Genomic DNA, 17700 nt, shown 5'->3' on the forward strand with positions numbered 1-17700 from the left:
TCAGCTAATGTAATCGATCAGTTTCAGAAAGTCTACCGACAAACCTGAATCTATATATAGAACACTGTTACCCTAAGAAAACATTAACGGTCAAACGACTGAAAAACGCACAAGAGTGTTCATTTGCTCGCATTTAATACAACGTAGTAGAAATGGTTTAAAGGATGCAGAGTGAATGCAATAAAACATTTATGCTCGTAACGTAACTACTGTGGGTCAACACATTTTAAAATTATTAAACTGTTAAGAAAAAATTAGAAATGAATGTTCCATATATCTCCAGACAGCACAACACGAAGGTATATTACATGTAATATGACGTACCTCTCGGTGAGAAGTGTAACGGAAAATGATATAGGAATATACTGAGAGTGTGTTGTCTTTAGGTTAGTTAGGTTTAAGTAGTTATAAGTTCTAGGGGACTGATGACCATAGATGTTCAGTCCCATAGTTCTCAGAGCCATTTGAACCATTTTATACTGAGAGTAATACGTAGTTTGGGAGCCATCGCGTTACATGAGCTGTATGAGGATACAAAACTCTTTAACGGAACAAAAACTAAAGGACTGATAAAGATTCTGCAATGCAAATTCAAATGCTGAACAGTTACTACACCTCTCATAACTTCAGCAACACATAGAAGATGTGTTCAGGGAAAATGGAATTAAAATTTCAAATTAATGTGCCCAAAATGCAGCCTCCCTCATACTAGAGTTCACCAGATGACCATTTTTATTGTGCTGAATGTGCCTACCATTCACTGCTAACTTTCATAGTTTCTCTTCCATCGGAAGTGTTAGATACTGCCAGTAATGTAATCAAAGGTAAAAATGAAGATGAAAAGGGGATTCGGTTGTTGATATGTTATCCGAGTCTTACTGGAGGTAAAGACTGAAAGCACAAGATCGAAGTTCTGACTAATAGGAGTGTGGATGAGACGTTTAATACGCAAATTACATTTGAAAACATACATAGTATTCCGCAGTTCGTCAACCAAATGTAATCATAAATACTATGTTGGATTAATAAAGGATCACTCAAAAATTATATAGACACTAGATTTTATTTATGACAGGAAAACGACGCTTTCCCTTGTGGTATTGTTATATACGTCATAGTCGTTCGAAGTGGCACTGTGGTGAGGTAAAGGGCTCTTCGTTGAAAGAACGGCGGCTCAGATGCTCATCCGACCTTTGAGATTTAGGTTTTCGATATAAACTTTGATTCAATTCTTCAAGTGAATTGAATGGGTTCTGTCTTAGTAGGAAGTGTTTTGCTTATTTCCCCCTCCCCCCCTTACCCTCAATATTCCACAATATGAGCGTGATCACAGCATAAATCTCTTCGTCAACTAAAACTTAAATCATAAGATTGCTCTCGTTTCGGTGGTTATTGTTCTGGCGTAACCACAAGCGCCGGAACGAAGATGCAGTACGCAAGGCCAGAGAAGGCGGTGACAAAAGGTCGGCCAATGGTGCGCGGAACTGGACCGCGCCGTACTGAGACCGACACCTGGAAGAAGTGAATGTAACCGCCGCTCCCGCTTGCCTCGGCTGCTAAGATCGTTTGAGTCTGAAACGGACGTCAGTGCTACGCTATCAGATTGTCGTGACCCTTATCAAGTGATTCCTTGGACTTTATGTGTAGCAAGTATTTTACTATTTCCATGTCGCCTCTCGCTAGCGACATTTGCTGTAATCAAAGTTAAGTATTGCCAATTTGCTTACTAGAAATAAAATTACTAATGTTATTAGTTTGAACTGTTGTAAAGCATTCCGAGAACCCAACATCCTTTAGGCACCCTATAAGCAACGAGTGGGCAACATCCCAGAGTTATAATGTTTGATGTATTTCCTCCTCTCAGATGCTGCATCTTTGGGTTAACTTTTCACTTTTGCTGCAAATCCAATCACCACATCCGGAAACAAATAGTGGAACTGCAGTTGTGTACGTTCATGAGCCGTATCTGATGATGAACATATAGTCTACAAGTCTGCATATTGTCATTAGACTATGGTTTTATTCCAGATTTTTATGTTCTAATAGCAAAATATGTCTTTATTCATCGGACTAGTAAATATATCCAGGTATAGCTGACATTTAAACAAGGAGATAAATTACGTATTTTACTCTCAAACAATTTTTTAGGACAGCTTTACGTAGCCACCGGAAATTTAGGGTGCGACCAAGATTAATACTTTCGTTAAGGAAATGAAAATGTCCCAAGCAGTTAACGATTCAAACATCTTAGAAGTAAATGTGCGACTAAAATACAACAAAACAAAAGTCTTTTTGACAGGTTTATGAATAATATACAGACCAGTCATGTTACGAAAGCTAGAGAGAAGCCTCGGATACTGAACAGACACCCAATGTAACGAACTAAGTATAGAAATGGACAGCGATTTGCAACATGGAACGTAAACTCTATGCACAAATCTGAGGCGGCAGTAACTTTAGTTAAAGAAATGGAAAAGTAGAAAATGATGGTGGTTGCCCTGCAGGCAGTTCGATGGGAAGGTACAGGGACAATAGACGTAGAAAATTAAACAATATTCTGTGGGGAAGCAGGCAAATGCAGTTTTGGAACTGGTTTCTGTGTTAAGGGTATACGGAACGCACTATGCTTACAATGTTAAATTGAGCTAAAAGTTAGGAACATTTTCTCATTTGTCATTTGGACGTTACTCTTGATTTTTTCACAGAACGCAGAGATATGTTCTGCTTTTATGCTGAATTATTAATTTTGAAAAAATAGTGTATAGTTTTTCAGATATTTAATATTTTGTAAATGTTAAAAGAAGTTATACATTCAACAAGTATTTTAAAATTTACATCCATTAATAAAAAATAATTCCACATATATTTTAATTCAGATATGTTAGAAGGTCTTAAGAAACAACTACAGAAAATTTCATCTTTCTACTATAAATAGGCCCTGAGAAAATGTACCTTATACACAAATAAACTAAAGTTACGGGAAATTAGCTTCAAAGTTTTTACTTTAGTACAAGCCTGCTCCGTAGCTTGTATCATCAGAATCGTCCAACAGCTTCCTCTTGATGGCTCTGCTATGCTGTCTAGCCATCTTTGAATATACTTTTATGGCATTATCTGAAGACCTGAGCCGTTCCTTGTCCAAACAAAGCATATCAGCGGCAGTTGGTAGTCCCACACAGAGCCCCAACTTCTGCTGAACTTTGCACTTTGTTATATTGCCCTGATTGAATGATGAAACAGCATCATAAACTCCAAAGTGAAGTGTGTTTATACCCACAAACACAGATTTAGGTAGTCTATTCCATATAACATTGTTCACACACTGATTTGGATTTAGAGTCCGGCCATGAAAAAATTTCTTTAGTAGACTAATATCTGCGAGGTTTCGGAATATTGGTTTCATTTCATCCATTATGGCAGGTAGCAGGTGATGAGGGTGATTGTATTGTTTCTTAGTTACCTTGCCTCTGTTGTACTTGCACCAACTATCGTCTCCTTTTGGACACAGCCCATGTTGGGGATTCTCATTGTTTGAAGCTGTATGAAAAAACGGAGCCCAGACTGTTCTTCTCATTAATTCTGCATCTGCTGTATTCAGTCTTATTGATAGACCATAGCACTTCTGAATATGATCTAGTGTAGCATCTGTCAGTCTATTTTTCCCATCTAAAGTTTTTCCATTGCTCAATTTCTTGCCTTTCATGCTAGCCTTGAGCCGTCGAAGTCTTGATCCCATCCTTTTCTGAACATGGCCAACACACTCCAGTTTGGAAATTTTCACATCGTTACCATAAGGTCTCAGTTCCTCAATTTCTTTGAAAGCCTTTGAGTCACAATTTCCAAGATAATTTATGTATCTAACGTTGTACCATTTTACTGAGCGTTGATAAATATTTCTTACACCAGCAACTTCCATACCACCACTTTACCCATAGTAATTTACCATGCACTCCTCTTCATGTTTATATTTCATTTTCTCCTTGCATCTGCAATGCTTGGAAAGTATTGCCACATCAACTACCTTACCAGTGTCCACACTTGTAGCTGTTACTACACCATTCAGAGATGTGTGCCCTCTCTTCTGCCAGCTTCCATCAAAAGCTATGGACAAGTCTCTGCTATTATTATTTTCAACAACTGCTTCCTCAACAGTGTCTTTCATGTTTTCCTGTGCCACATCTTCTACAGCAGAGCCTATTGCAGTTATGTGTTTGTTAAATTTTGAAGGTGGAGGAGGGAGGTTTATCACACCACACAACATGGCACCTGCAGCCCTGCCCTTTCCTATAGACCATAATCCATAAACCAGTCTAATGTTTACATTGTATAGTTTACCTGTATCTGCAGTAACATGTGAGGAATTGAAGAAAGTAACACTGTGTTTGCAATAACTGCACATCAACTCTAATTCACAAGCAAGTCCTACATGTAAGTTTGTTTTTAACGAAACACCACATTTTCCACATTGTTTGCAGCACACATTGTTCTCCAAAACGTCTGATAATAAAGAGACGTTAATTACCTCGTATTTTGTAGTCCCAGCATTTAGTTTCTTGTATTCTTCTTCAATTCCAGCTAGTTTTCTTCTTGAAGCACTTTCCAGTGTAGTGGCAGCAGCATCACTCAATGTATCACAACCAGTGTTGAGGTTAGTCGCTACTGGGACATCAGATACTGATGAAGATGAATCAGACGAATTTTTAGTACACTTTACTTTCTTGCGCCAATGTACACGCTTTCTAAATACCTTCAGACTAGGTCTTGGCATGTTGAAGGAAAGAAAACTCAATGACTTATCCACATACGACTTTCACAACAATGACATGGATGTACACACAAAGGAAACAATACAAATGGTGCAGAATCAATTGTCAACTGTCTAGCAGTGTAGCCAACAGAAAAGCTAACTCTCTTGTGCTCAATTATATCTCTGGCAAGGCTATCTATATCAGATATATTTCGCGTCTCATACACAAGGTGCGGAACATCGTGTGTCGAAATTATTTTAAAAAATTATTTAAAATACAGGGTGATTCAAAAAGAATACCACAGCTTAAAAAATGTGTATTTAATGAAAGAAACATAATATAACCTTCTGTTATACATCATTACAAAGAGTATTTAAAAAGGTTTTCTTTCACTCAAAAACAAGTTCAGAGATGTTCAATATGGCCCCCTCCAGACACTCAAGCAATATCAACCCCATACTCCAACTCGTTCCACACTCTCTGTAGCATATCAGGCGTAACAGTTTGGATAGCTGCTGTTATTTCTCGTTTCAAATCATCAATGGTGGCTGGGAGAGGTGGCCGAAACACCATATCCTTAACATACCCCCATAAGAAAAAATCGCAGGGGGTAAGAGCAGGGCTTCTTGGAGGCCAGTAATGGACTAGAGTATCTGGAGATGTTAGAGAATTGGCTGTTCCCTCAGCTCGAACAAGAAGCACAACAATTCATATTTCAGCAGGATGGAGCGCCACCACATTGGCACTTATCTGTCCGTAACTACCTGAACGTCAGCTACCCGAGGCGATGGATCGGCCGCCACGCAGCCCGTGACAGAGCACTTCATCACTGGCCTCCAAGAAGCCCTGATCTTACCCCCTGCGATTTTTTCTTATGGGGGTATGTTAAGGATATGGTGTTTCGGCCACCTCTCCCAGCCACCAAAATAACAGCAGCTATCCAACCTGTTACGCCTGATATGCTACAGAGAGTGTGGAACGAGTTGGAGTATTGGGTTGATATTGCTCGAGTGTCTGGAGGGGGCCATATTGAACATCTCTGAACTTGTTTTTGAGTGAAAAAAACCTTTTTAAATACTCTTTGTAATGATGTATAACAGAAGGTTATATTATGTTTCTTTCATTAAATACACATTTTTAAAGTTGTGGTATTCTTTTTGAATCTCCCTGTAGTTCTATTCACGTCATCCAAATATTTTATACATGGTATTAAACGGGAGAGTCTAAATTTTTCGGAAATGCATTTACCCAAAACTCGATTTTTCATCGAAAAAGTCATTCCGTATACCCTTAACAAAGACATAGTACCAATGGTAAAGAATTATACGGTAGTGAACCCAGAAATATCAGTTCTAAATTAATCAATGAAAAATCACCAACTTTCCTTTGTGAACTGTCATCCACCAACAGAGGAAAGTGATGATCAAGTAAAGCATATATTCAATGAAGAGCTGGAAAATCTTATGGATTCCATACCTAAAAACAGCTGCAGAATTCTCATCGGCGATTTTAATGCCAAGATCTGATAGGAGACCAGTTTTACTCCCATAATGTGCCTACATACTCTGCATGACAATAGTAACAACAATGGAATCATGATAATTAGTTCTACTCACTCCAAGGGCATGTTTATCACTAGCACTAACTTCCCACGTACACATATGCCCAAAGGAACATGGGTAACCCCAGACAGGAAAACAGTCAACCAAGTAGACCACATAGCTATTAACGCAGAAGCCAGGAATTGGATTATGGATGTTAGAAATTCCCGTGAGGCTGGGTGTAGTCCAACTCAGAGTCACCCTAAAAACAAACCAAAGACGTAAACTAAAGAAAATGCCATATTTACAAATAGAAAAAGCGGAACAGGAAGAAACCAGGAATTAACTTCAAGTTAAGATCAGGAATTGTTTTTCAGTACTGCCAGAAACAGGGGACTCAGATGTAAATTAGCAATGGGAAGAAATTAGAAATGTCGGTACAGTGGCTGCAGGAGCAGGAATTCCACAGAGTCCGAAGGAAAACACAAGCGGGATTGCTGAGAGAAAAGAGGAAGTTCGTGAGTGGGATTATTACAGATGCAGAAGCAGACTTCCAAGGAAGGAGGATGCAGAACAGGTACAAAAAGGTGAGCTACCTGAGGAAAACCTATAAACCCATTGAGAAATTCATAAAAAATGCCAAAGGAGACCCGCTGACAAATGAATATCACATTGGAAAGAGACAGGAAGAATATTTCAGTGACTTGTTAAATTGTGAAGACCCAACGACACTCTTTAACTTCCCATACCACTGAGAGCAGACCCTAAACGCCTACCTCCAACTGTAGAGGAACCAGATAAAACGACTTAACAAAGCCAGAAACCCAGCAGAAGATGGCATCGACGGTGAAATAATTCAGGAAGGGAGTGAATATCTTATCGCAAGGATTCAAAGATTAATAGAGAACATCTGGAACACTGAAAACATTCCAGAGGACTGGAGGAATGCAGTAATCTGTCCGATCCACAAGAGGTATGACTGAATGGAATGTGAGAACTATCGTGGTATCGCTCTGCTCAATATTTGTCATAAGATCTTCTCAAAATGTCTTCTAGATCAAATCCAACCGTTGACAGACACAATTATTGGATAATATCAAGGAGGACTTTGTCACGGGAGATCTACTATCAACCGAATCTTTGTCCTAAGCCAGATCATAGAAACAAGGTGGGAGATTGTCCAAGAACTACACTTGCTGATTGTTGACTTCAGAAAAGCATATAATTGCATTATCGGGAAAGTATGCTGAGGTGTCTGGAAGAATTCGGTTTTGTCAAGAAATTAGTAAGCCTCACGTAGGCCTGCCTGAGGTATAAAGGTAAAAGGTAAAAATTGCAAGTAAGGTGACTGAAGCATTCAAAATAAAAACTGAGCTATGGCAGGGCGATGAACTATCTCCTGTTCTTTTCAATCTCGTATTAGACAAGGTACTGCGCGAGATGTCATCTAACGAACTCAGAGGAATCCAGACCAGGGATGTGAACATCAAGCATCTCAGATATGCCGATGATATAGTGCTACTATCTTGGTCGCAATAGGAATTAGGGGACATGGCTGACATTCTGGACACGACAGCGAGGAAAACTGGACTTCAAATCAATCGTGACAAGAACCCGTTCTACACTATAAACTCAACGAAACTCAAGAACCACTTCCACTCTTACAGACAACTGAAGGTGCTTATCGTCAAGTCAGGAAGTTGTAGCATCTGGGCGCAGTACTCAGAGATGAACCATCCAGTAAAATGGAAATACAGGCAAGACTACAGGAAGGTATTCGCTGTTGCCACGGCCTCCGTGCTCGCCTCAAAAACAGAAGTATGTGCCACGCGTTGTAGCCGCGGGGTCTAGGGCGCATTGTCACAGTTTGCGAGACTCCCCCGGTCGCAGATTCGAGTCCTTCCTTAGGCATGGGTGTGTCGTTGTCCTAAGCGTAAGTTAGTTTAAGTTAGATTAAGTGATATATAAGCCTAGGGACCCGTGACGTAAGCAGTTTGATTCCGTAGGAACTTACTACAAATTTCCAATTTCCAGAAGTTTGTCAATACATTACAAAATAAACATTTACAAAACACTGCTACAGCCAGTAGTACTATATGGATGTGCCACGTGGAGTACAACAGAGGACGATCTGAACAGACTGATTATATTCGAAATAATGACTTTTGGACCAGTTTACGATAATGAGAGTGAAAATGGAGGATTCGTCACAATACAGAGTTGTATGATATTTACAAAGAGCCGACCATTCTGGCTATAATGTACACGCAACGACTCGACAGGGCAGGGCATGTTGCTCGAATGCAGGAGAACCGATGGCCGAAAGCTATACTCAACACCAAGCCAACGGCAGAAGGCCCTTACGAAGGCCTAGAACTCGATGGAGTGATAGCGTATTCAAAGACTTTCAGAGAGTGGGACTGCTGGAAGGATGGCAGAATGGACCTGAAGACAGGCTAAATGGAGGCAATCTGCAAAGCAGCCGCGTTCAATTGGGCCTGATCGTGTAAAGTAAAGTAAAGTAAGTAAGTTTAATGAATAACGTTGATTACCCAATATTAATTGATCCATGGTTTTCGAGGAGAGCACGGGATGTTATTGTACCTAGAGGATAGTGCAGATAGCAAAGTATTATTTCCTGGTCGGTGTTTTAATCTAGTGACTAAACGGTCAACATAAAAATATCCAGTTCACTATGGAAATTGGCAACAAATCCATAAACTTCTTAGATCTCACCATTGACATCAGTACACACACACATTGTTTCAAAATTTACAGAAAAACAACTACTACAGACACAGTAATACCTTCTTGCTCAGAACACCCCATAGCTCACAAACATGCAGCTTTCCACTCAATGGTACACCGTCTCATATCCATCCCCATGTCCAGAGATGATTTTAAAGCAGAGTTAGGTACAATAAAATTTATTGCCTCAGCCAATGGCTACAATCAAGTTCTCATTGACCACATCTTGCACAGGAAACAAAAACGGAAAATTATACCCCTCCTCTATGCCCCACCTGCTTCCCCATCCACTGTCTGCAAGAAATTGTGTACTATACCATTTCTAGGTCAGGTATCACAGACTATAGCCAAAGCACTGAAATCCTGCAAGTATAGGGTTTCCTACTATGTCAGGAACACTACAGCCCAGTGTGTTTTTAATAGCAAAGATAAGATCCAATTATTAGCCAACAGTGGGGTATACAAAATCACCTGTTCTGATTGTGACAAATTTTACATTGGTCAGTCAGGCAGAGACATATCAACTAGGCTGGCTGAACATGAACGCAGCTGGAGGTTGCAGAATTCAGACTCTACATTTGCTGAGCATGTACTGAGTGAGGGTCACAACTACCAGCCAGTGTCCCATGTACTTCACTTAGCAAACAAAGGCCATAAACTCAACCTGCTGGAAGCCCTGGAAATTAACAAACATCTTGCTCACAGTCCAGATCTCATCCTAAATGACCAGACACAACTCAACACTTCTCCTCTCCTAAACTTCATATAATCATCTTTGTTGTTCATTACTTCCCACACTCTCTCTTCCTACATATTCCCATTTTCCTGTAGTCATTATGTTGTTTTATTTGTTGCAGTTGTCTTTGTATTCCACATATGCTGTAGTTTCAATAGTTAAGGGTTTGCTTTTAACTTGTACTTGTATTACTGTCCATGTTTAACTCCCCTTGTAGTTGTCTCATCAAATACTGTTCATATTTTCACTTTGCTCATTTATTTAATGTAAACTGGTATACACCCACTGCTTTGATTGTAATGTTAATGTTAAAATGCAGTACCACCACACTCTCAAACTATAGGTTCCCTCAAACACCTCAATTTTCCTGCATTTATTAATTTCTGTTTATTGTATTGATATGGCTTAAGTTCCTCGTGTATTCTGTATTTGCATTGACACTGTCTCTTCTTTTTTAATTGGTTGTGTATTACTCTCCATGTTTCATACCTCTTGATGCAGCCTTGCCTAGTACTAATTTAATCTTATTTCAATAGTTTTGTTTACCAATAGAAACTGTTATGTAGGCATGCTATTCTTATTTTGTACTAAAGGTTTTCCTGTCAACTCCATTGTTATTTATGTACTGTTCAGTTTTTACTATTTCATTGCAAAGATGTTACTCACTGTATGTTTCTACTTCACTCTAGATGTGTTACTTCTCATCCAATGTTGTCTGCTAACATGTAACTTCTTTGGTGATAATACTCAGTAAATGCCTGAAGATGGCCTTGTAAGCCGAAAACCGGTTAGCAATAAAAATAATATTGTAGAACAAAAGCAAACTGGTGCTTTTCATTTATTGTTCTAGTGACTTATTTCACAATAACATGGAGCAATGCGCTCTAGAAACGAACGTAAGCAATTTGTGGCATTTGCTACTATTTTTTTCTTCTGGGACATGAGGTTGTGTTTTGTGCAGCGGTCGTAAACATTACGAGTTCTGTGTCTTCCACTGTTGTGCAACACATTAAAGCCGTTCTGTGGGCATTGCTAATTTCTAAGTTACACAGTGTTACAGTGAGTAAAAACCTTTATATAATAAAAGCTACCTACATAATGTGCAAACTGTTATACCATACCTCATCAGTCGTGCACCATGTTGGATACTGAAACGGAATGGCTATCACTACAGAGCTCGTGGTATTTGAAGTTTAACTGAATTACTCTAATTCCTTAGGAATCCTACCAGTCCCTAAAATGGAAATTAGTGTTACTTGCCAACACGTTTATTTGAAAACGTTTTCGACAATGATTTTTGATAAAACGTCTGCTTAGTCCGAGTTCTGTTACTGGTTACTGGTTTGTAGTAAAATAATACTATCACAATAGACCACCAAATATATCATTGACAAGATATTCTCGATTTCAACACTTTTAAATTTGAATAGAGTAAGTTTTGTTCCCAGTTGCACACTACGTTGTACCTAGAAATATATTTTCACGTTTGGAAAATTTTATTTTCCCAGAGTAACTTTTTCAGTTTCAGTAAAAGACTGTGACATACATAAAATGAACGCTATCACTTGAAAACCGTGTAAGATAGTATTAAACTTCTAATACATAGCAAGCTGGAAAGTATGAAATTTTTTCATACCGACAATGCTTTTCTCTACTCTCTTACTTGTATAGTTACAATAACATGAAAATGTCATTTCAAGAGCTTGGATTTATAATCTGCTGTTAGAAACGAATAATTCCGTGCAGTCCCAGAAGGATAATTATCTGGACGATACCATAGCAGAATAGCTATTACAACAGTGTAGCCAGAAATGATACTCTCTGTACAAGAGAAAATCAGTCAAGAGTGCATACATTTACGAAAGAGTGGATTTTCAATAAATACGCTAGATCAGTATATAAAACGAAACTTTCTCTAAACGAAATATCTACAGTGAAAGGCTGTTGCGAAGGTTTCTACTCACATGTTTATTCCATCGAAATCGCCTCCAACGCCGATGTGGTCAACTCCGATCAAATTTCTAATGTAGTTAATGTGTTCTGCAAAGGAACAAAAGTTGCGTATTTCAAAAGAAATATCTCAAAGAATTATTATTTCGGTTTCCATACTACTGTTGAATTAAGAAATAAAGCTGTAGATGAAGGTATTTAATAATTGCTCTAGATTAATTAAATACATTTAACTAAAGTTATTTATGGAAGGATCCTAGGTGTTTGTTTTTAAAGTTTCCTCAAAATGAATTATCAGTCTTGCTCCTTTTAACAAGCTCAGTTTATCCGCATAGAAGCGTGCAGCTTTTGTACAGTCGTGAATCTTGTCATAAAATTTACAAGTGTCGTCCGTAATCGGAATTTCATTGTAGAAAAGACTTTTCCACAAGAAAGTATCATATACTTGGCACGTTTCGGAAAGTATGCAGGTAGGGGGACTTGGTTATTTATTATTCTCATTTATTATTTATTATCGCTATATATAATTTTCATCCTGAGACAAAATGTTCAATTTTAAGATGCAGTCCAAAATTTTTTTTACCCATATGTTTATAGTCACACTTTGTTCCACCTTGTGAGTTTCCTAATAAGTTAGCATTGGTTTTATATTTGACCTTATTAAAAACGTAGCATGTAGCGTGGTGTGACTTTTCCGATTTTTCACTCGTGGGCTATTCATTGCTGAATAGTTTAAAAGAGAAGACACTTCGGCACCATTTTCGCTTACTGGAAGTAGCAATTTTTCAAAGGCTTGGTTGTTAATCCCGTTCCAGAATGAGACTTTCACTCTGGGCATCTCAGTTGGTAGAGCACTTCCCCGCGAAAGGCAAAGGTCCCGAGTTCGAGTTTCGGTCCGGCACATAGCTTTAATTTGCCAGGAAGTTTCAATCCTGTTCCACCTAATGCTCATCTAGAGATTAATGAGGAGACCTGTTCGTGGTCCTTTCGGTATTGCAGCTTGAGTATTTCCAATTTCAGAATGACTCTTAACAAGAACATGATTTGTGTTTTGAGCTGTTGCAAAGTCACGTTTATTAAACACAAGCTTAACATAAGGTACCATCTCGCTTTCTTGGAACTCATAAACTGCTTTACCGACTAAAGCTGACTGCGAAAAATGATGTGCACATTAGATGACGGAGTCGACTTGACTCAATCAATTTGCCCCATTCTGTTCGCTTCCCGCGCCTGGGTTCCCAGGTTCGATTCCCGGCAGGGTCAGGGATTTTCTCTGCCTCGTGATGACTGGGTGTTGTGTGTTGTCGTTAGGTTAGTTAGGTTTAAGTAGTTCTAGGGGACTGATGACCATAGATGTTAAGTCCCATAGTGCTCAGAGCCATTTCAACCATCTGAAACCCATTCTGTTACGTTAAAAGTGTTTGATTTCAGGAGTAGAATTAACAAGATCAAGATATGGAATAAACATCACTGCGAAACACATTTTGTCTAAGGTAGTCACGTAAACCAAGAAACAGACAGATGTCTGGTGAGCCTTAACACGGGAACCAACGTACGCAAAAGACCCTAATGCACACTGAACTGGAAGCAGCGGTTTTACATTGTAAGATTTTATTATCACCCCTCGTGAAGGAGTAGTACTGTCCATGTGGCTATGCAATATAGAGTATAAACATATATGCTTAGACTGAGTGAATAGTCATCTTCACCTTGCTATAGTAAGCCCTCCCAGATTTCAGTCTCAAAAATCTGCATAATACTCTTCGTTAGCTTATCCGATCCTCGTAGTTGATTCTGTATTTATTTCGGAATACAGAAAACAATTCAGTGAAATGTTTTCAGAACTAGTAATACTGAAGAAGCATCTTGTTGAATCGTTAAACGCTGTAGCGGGAGCTAAACGGCATAGCACAGATGTTTCGATATGTCACTGGTATTTCGGAGAGAATACAGCCTACTCATACAATAATAATAATTATTATTATTAGTAATAGTAGTAGTAGTAGTAGAAGTAGTAGCAGCAGCAGTGCTGTTATTATTATTCTCGCGTAACCCAACATGGCTTCGAGTAAATGTTGAAAAATAAGCAATGTGTTTGATCCTGAGGAAGATTTGTGTAGTCTGAAATTTTCTTAATTCGTCGCAGAGGAAGGAACTTTATTGCAGATAAAACCAGAATCCAATATTCCTTCATCTGTTAATTCATTTTACGCGTTTCAACGTTAGCCATCATCAGAATAGTGGTTCAGATAAAAAACAGAGCATTACATACAACATGGTTGACTTGCAACGATCACGAGCGACTGACTGTTCGGTGCACGTCCAACAAGTAATCCTGTGTTTTTTTGTGAACTAGGATGTGATAGCTAACGTCAAAACGCGCAAAATGTGTTAACAAATGAAGGAATACTGGATTCTAGGGTTCTCTGAATCATAATTCCTTTATCTGTGACCCGTTCAGAAAATGAAAGAATACGCAAATTAAACACCTTAGTCGCCTCTCTATTGGCTGCCTTTATGGCACACCTTCGTTAGATCTTATGAGTTCATAAACATAGAAGCAAGACAAACTGCTATAATTTCGCAACACAATGTTCTTCGAATTAAGTGATTTATGAGGGTCACAGCATTTACTGAAGAAAAATACTGATTATGTGTGTTAGAGTAACATTCATAAACAAATTACAGATGAAATTAAATGAAAGGATTACGGAAATCAGAATTCAAATGATAGGACACATACACTAATTTTGGAGGGAATGAGGGATTTGGGTAGATTGGAGCCAGTTTATATTGATGACTGTACAAGTAACAGAAATATCATTCTAAAATCGAATCTTTCTGTTACTAATACTCTTGTTGTATTTGAGAAGCAATGTCATTTTGTGTTCACTTTCACCTGAAAATGCTAGGCTCGTGTCGAAAAATGCACTGGCTACCTCCCGACGTTTGTAGACCACTTGCGCACTTTCGAATTACTGAGTGCTTCATCTTACTGTACTGCGACCTGCCTGAGCCAGTTAACGACCTACTCAAACTGTTCAGCGTACTATGAAAACGTAGTTCTTCGTGGAATCATTCTTAACCTTGAAGAAATACTTTACGATACTGATATTTAATATAAATCTCATATTAAATAATACCTGCAAACAGTATAACTACACTTCAATCGAGTCTCAACTTCTTCGCACATAATAACGCTGTTTACCTTTCTACACTTCCACCGTATTTCGTCTTACTTGTACGCCACGTTCTGACAACTCCAGCAGTCTATTTGTAATACTTCTTTTGCGCCAGTACTGAAGCATTCTCAATTTGTTAGTGCCAAGTGTGTCCAAACTAGCAGACTTCCATTGAAACTTTTTTCGTTACTGTCAATAATATGCAAGTGTGTCCCAACAGAGCACTGTCTTAGTAGCGTTGATTTCCATTCCAAAGCGACTCCACACGGCAAGTTCATTAATCGAATGTTCATCATTCCTAATTCGAGCCACTTTAGGCTTCACGGCAGTCGTAACTGGTATTCCACGGCGTTCATTTCATTCATGTTGTCCTGAATGAAATGCATAGAGTCTGAAATGCATTGAGTCTGTGACTATCTCCCTGACAAAATTACTAAACAAGTAAAATATTAGATTAGGTAGTAACTTGTTGCGCACTAAAGCATTTGACTAATATTAAGTTGTTGCTCAAAACATATTTCTGAGTTCATCAATTGGGGTAGAAGGCATTGCAACAAGTGCTGCAATCACCACGACTCATAAATTTCCAGTTACTGAAACTTTCGACTTCAGACGTCAATCACTACATCATAGAGTGATATCAGCTGAGTTTAATATTACTTCATCATTATTCTAACTGGTTTGACGTACTCCACCACTATCCCATTTCGTGTACGAAACTTTTCATCTGAGAATAGCACTTACACCCAACGTTTTGAGTGAATTCTTGGATATAGCCCAATCTTCGTCTTTCCTTGCGGGCATTCTAGAACCATGCTGTCTTAACACAAGTTCGTTCATTCTTTCCATCGCTCCTGCAAGTTCTTCCCCTCGCCGATTCTACAGATAGCCTCCTCATTTCCTATTTTATCCGTAAACCTGATTTTCAACACCCTTCTAGAGTTCTACGTCTCCAACGCTACAATTTTCTTGTTTTACGATTTTCCCACATTCCGTGATTGACTTCTACACAAGAATGTGTCCCAGGTTGACATTCTCAGTACTTCCTTCCTCAAATTAAAAACGACGCTTGGTACTACAAGATTTCTTTTGGCTGTTTCTTTGGTGGTTTGTTATATTCTTCTTTCCTCGTCCCTCTTGTGTTAACTTGCTTCCAAAGCAGAAGCATTCCTACACTTCGTCCAAGTGGTCCACAATTTTGATGTTTATCACTAATTTCATTTTTATTTTTTTCTAATTGGTACATGTTTCGTACGAAGCTTTCCTCCTTAACAAAGTTTCAGAGTGGAATAGTTCTTTTTCCTACATGTTTTGTTACTGGGTATGTAATTTTTGTTATTTCTACAATACGATATGCTAATGTACCGTTGAAATTTCGTGAAGATTTAAGAACGCATTCAAAGTCCACAAACGTCTTAGCTATTGTTTCCCTGGATTTGTTTTACCACATTTATCATCCAAATAATGTGGCACTATATTTTTGCAAGTTTCAGGTACTAGAAAATTTTACCCGTTCATTTATTATTCCTCTTTCGTAACTAAATTTCTGATTGGATATTCACATATCCCTGCATAGCATTGCTGATTAAATCGTGGTTAGACTGATCGAACCTGCAGCTTTTTTTTCTCCTTCGTACGTATGTTTGTTCGTGGTCACCCAGTGAAAGAGTCGTTTTAGTGTCGCCTAGGAAACAAACAAGCCGACAGCAATTCCTCAAAATTAACACTACAGTATCTATCCTGATGATTCGCCTACTCACCTACTGAAAAATACCTTCTAACCTTCCTTAGGTTTATGCCATGATTGAGATTTACGTAACATTTGTCTAACGAAAGTGACTCAAGCCGCCTACAGCTGTTGATGGTGACAGTCCAAAACGTTTTGAAAATGGATTAATAAAATATTGACCAAGTACGCGTAGAACGTACACGCTAACGGTTGCATACGAATTTATTTATTCATATTGTTAGTTTCATTATCCCGGGAGCCGTGGAACTCGACGAGTTTTGCAGACGGGCAGGCAGACAATCGGATGAAAAATTACAAAAGAACAATTTTTTCCGTGGGTCAACGTTACAAATTTTCGGATTTATTAATTTAGTAGTCCTGTGAAACCACGCTCCTTGCGAAAATGCATAATTTTAGGTCAACCGGATGTACCATAAACGTTTTGATAAGTGAGCTGCGAGTACCAAAAGAAATTAGGTAAATGGCCACATCCTGTAACTGTATGACGTAGAAACTTTAATGTTTTGCATCGCTATGGGTCCATAGACCTTAGTGTGTGACACTAATTTCATCTGGATACGGCTACATTTTCCTGGGGAAAAGGAGTCGTAACAGACGGACTTACAACAAACGATAAAATATTTTTATCGTGTGATATAAATACACATTAACCGTTTTAGGATATTTTCCCATTATTTGTAGCGTGGAACTATAGATCTTTTCAAAGTTAATGATTCTAGGTCAATGGTAAGTAAACCACATGTTCTGATGAGTGAATCTGCAAGTACAAAAAAATGTGAAATAAAAGGCCATATCTTTTGACTGCGGTGACTTAGATACTTAAATGATCTACATCGCCAAGGGACCGTATACGTTAGTATGTGTACAAGTTTCAACTTGGTTCGCCTTCTTCTTTCTAGGGAAACGGGATCTCAGCTGTCGGATAGAGAGACAGACACACAGAGACGGAAAACCAACTGAACCTATGCTTCAGGTGTTCCTTACAGTCGTTTAATGCTTAAAGCGTTCCACATAGCCTCTCCCTATTTGACTAAAACACACAAAA

At 38.6% G+C, this 17700-nt stretch overlaps 1 protein-coding gene across 1 annotated transcript in view; it reads right to left on the reverse strand.

The window, feature by feature from the left end:
* Nucleotides 1–17700, reverse strand: part of LOC126176287 (dipeptidase 1-like) — a 338246-nt gene that overhangs the window by 37108 nt on the left and 283438 nt on the right. The window contains exon 8 of the mRNA XM_049923437.1: nt 11738–11813. Within this exon, the coding sequence (XP_049779394.1) occupies nt 11738–11813 (76 nt within the window). The remainder of the gene's footprint in view (nt 1–11737; nt 11814–17700) is intronic.

Source organism: Schistocerca cancellata, chromosome 3 (assembly GCF_023864275.1).
Source record: "Schistocerca cancellata isolate TAMUIC-IGC-003103 chromosome 3, iqSchCanc2.1, whole genome shotgun sequence".
Taxonomy (NCBI): Eukaryota; Metazoa; Arthropoda; class Insecta; order Orthoptera; family Acrididae; genus Schistocerca; species Schistocerca cancellata.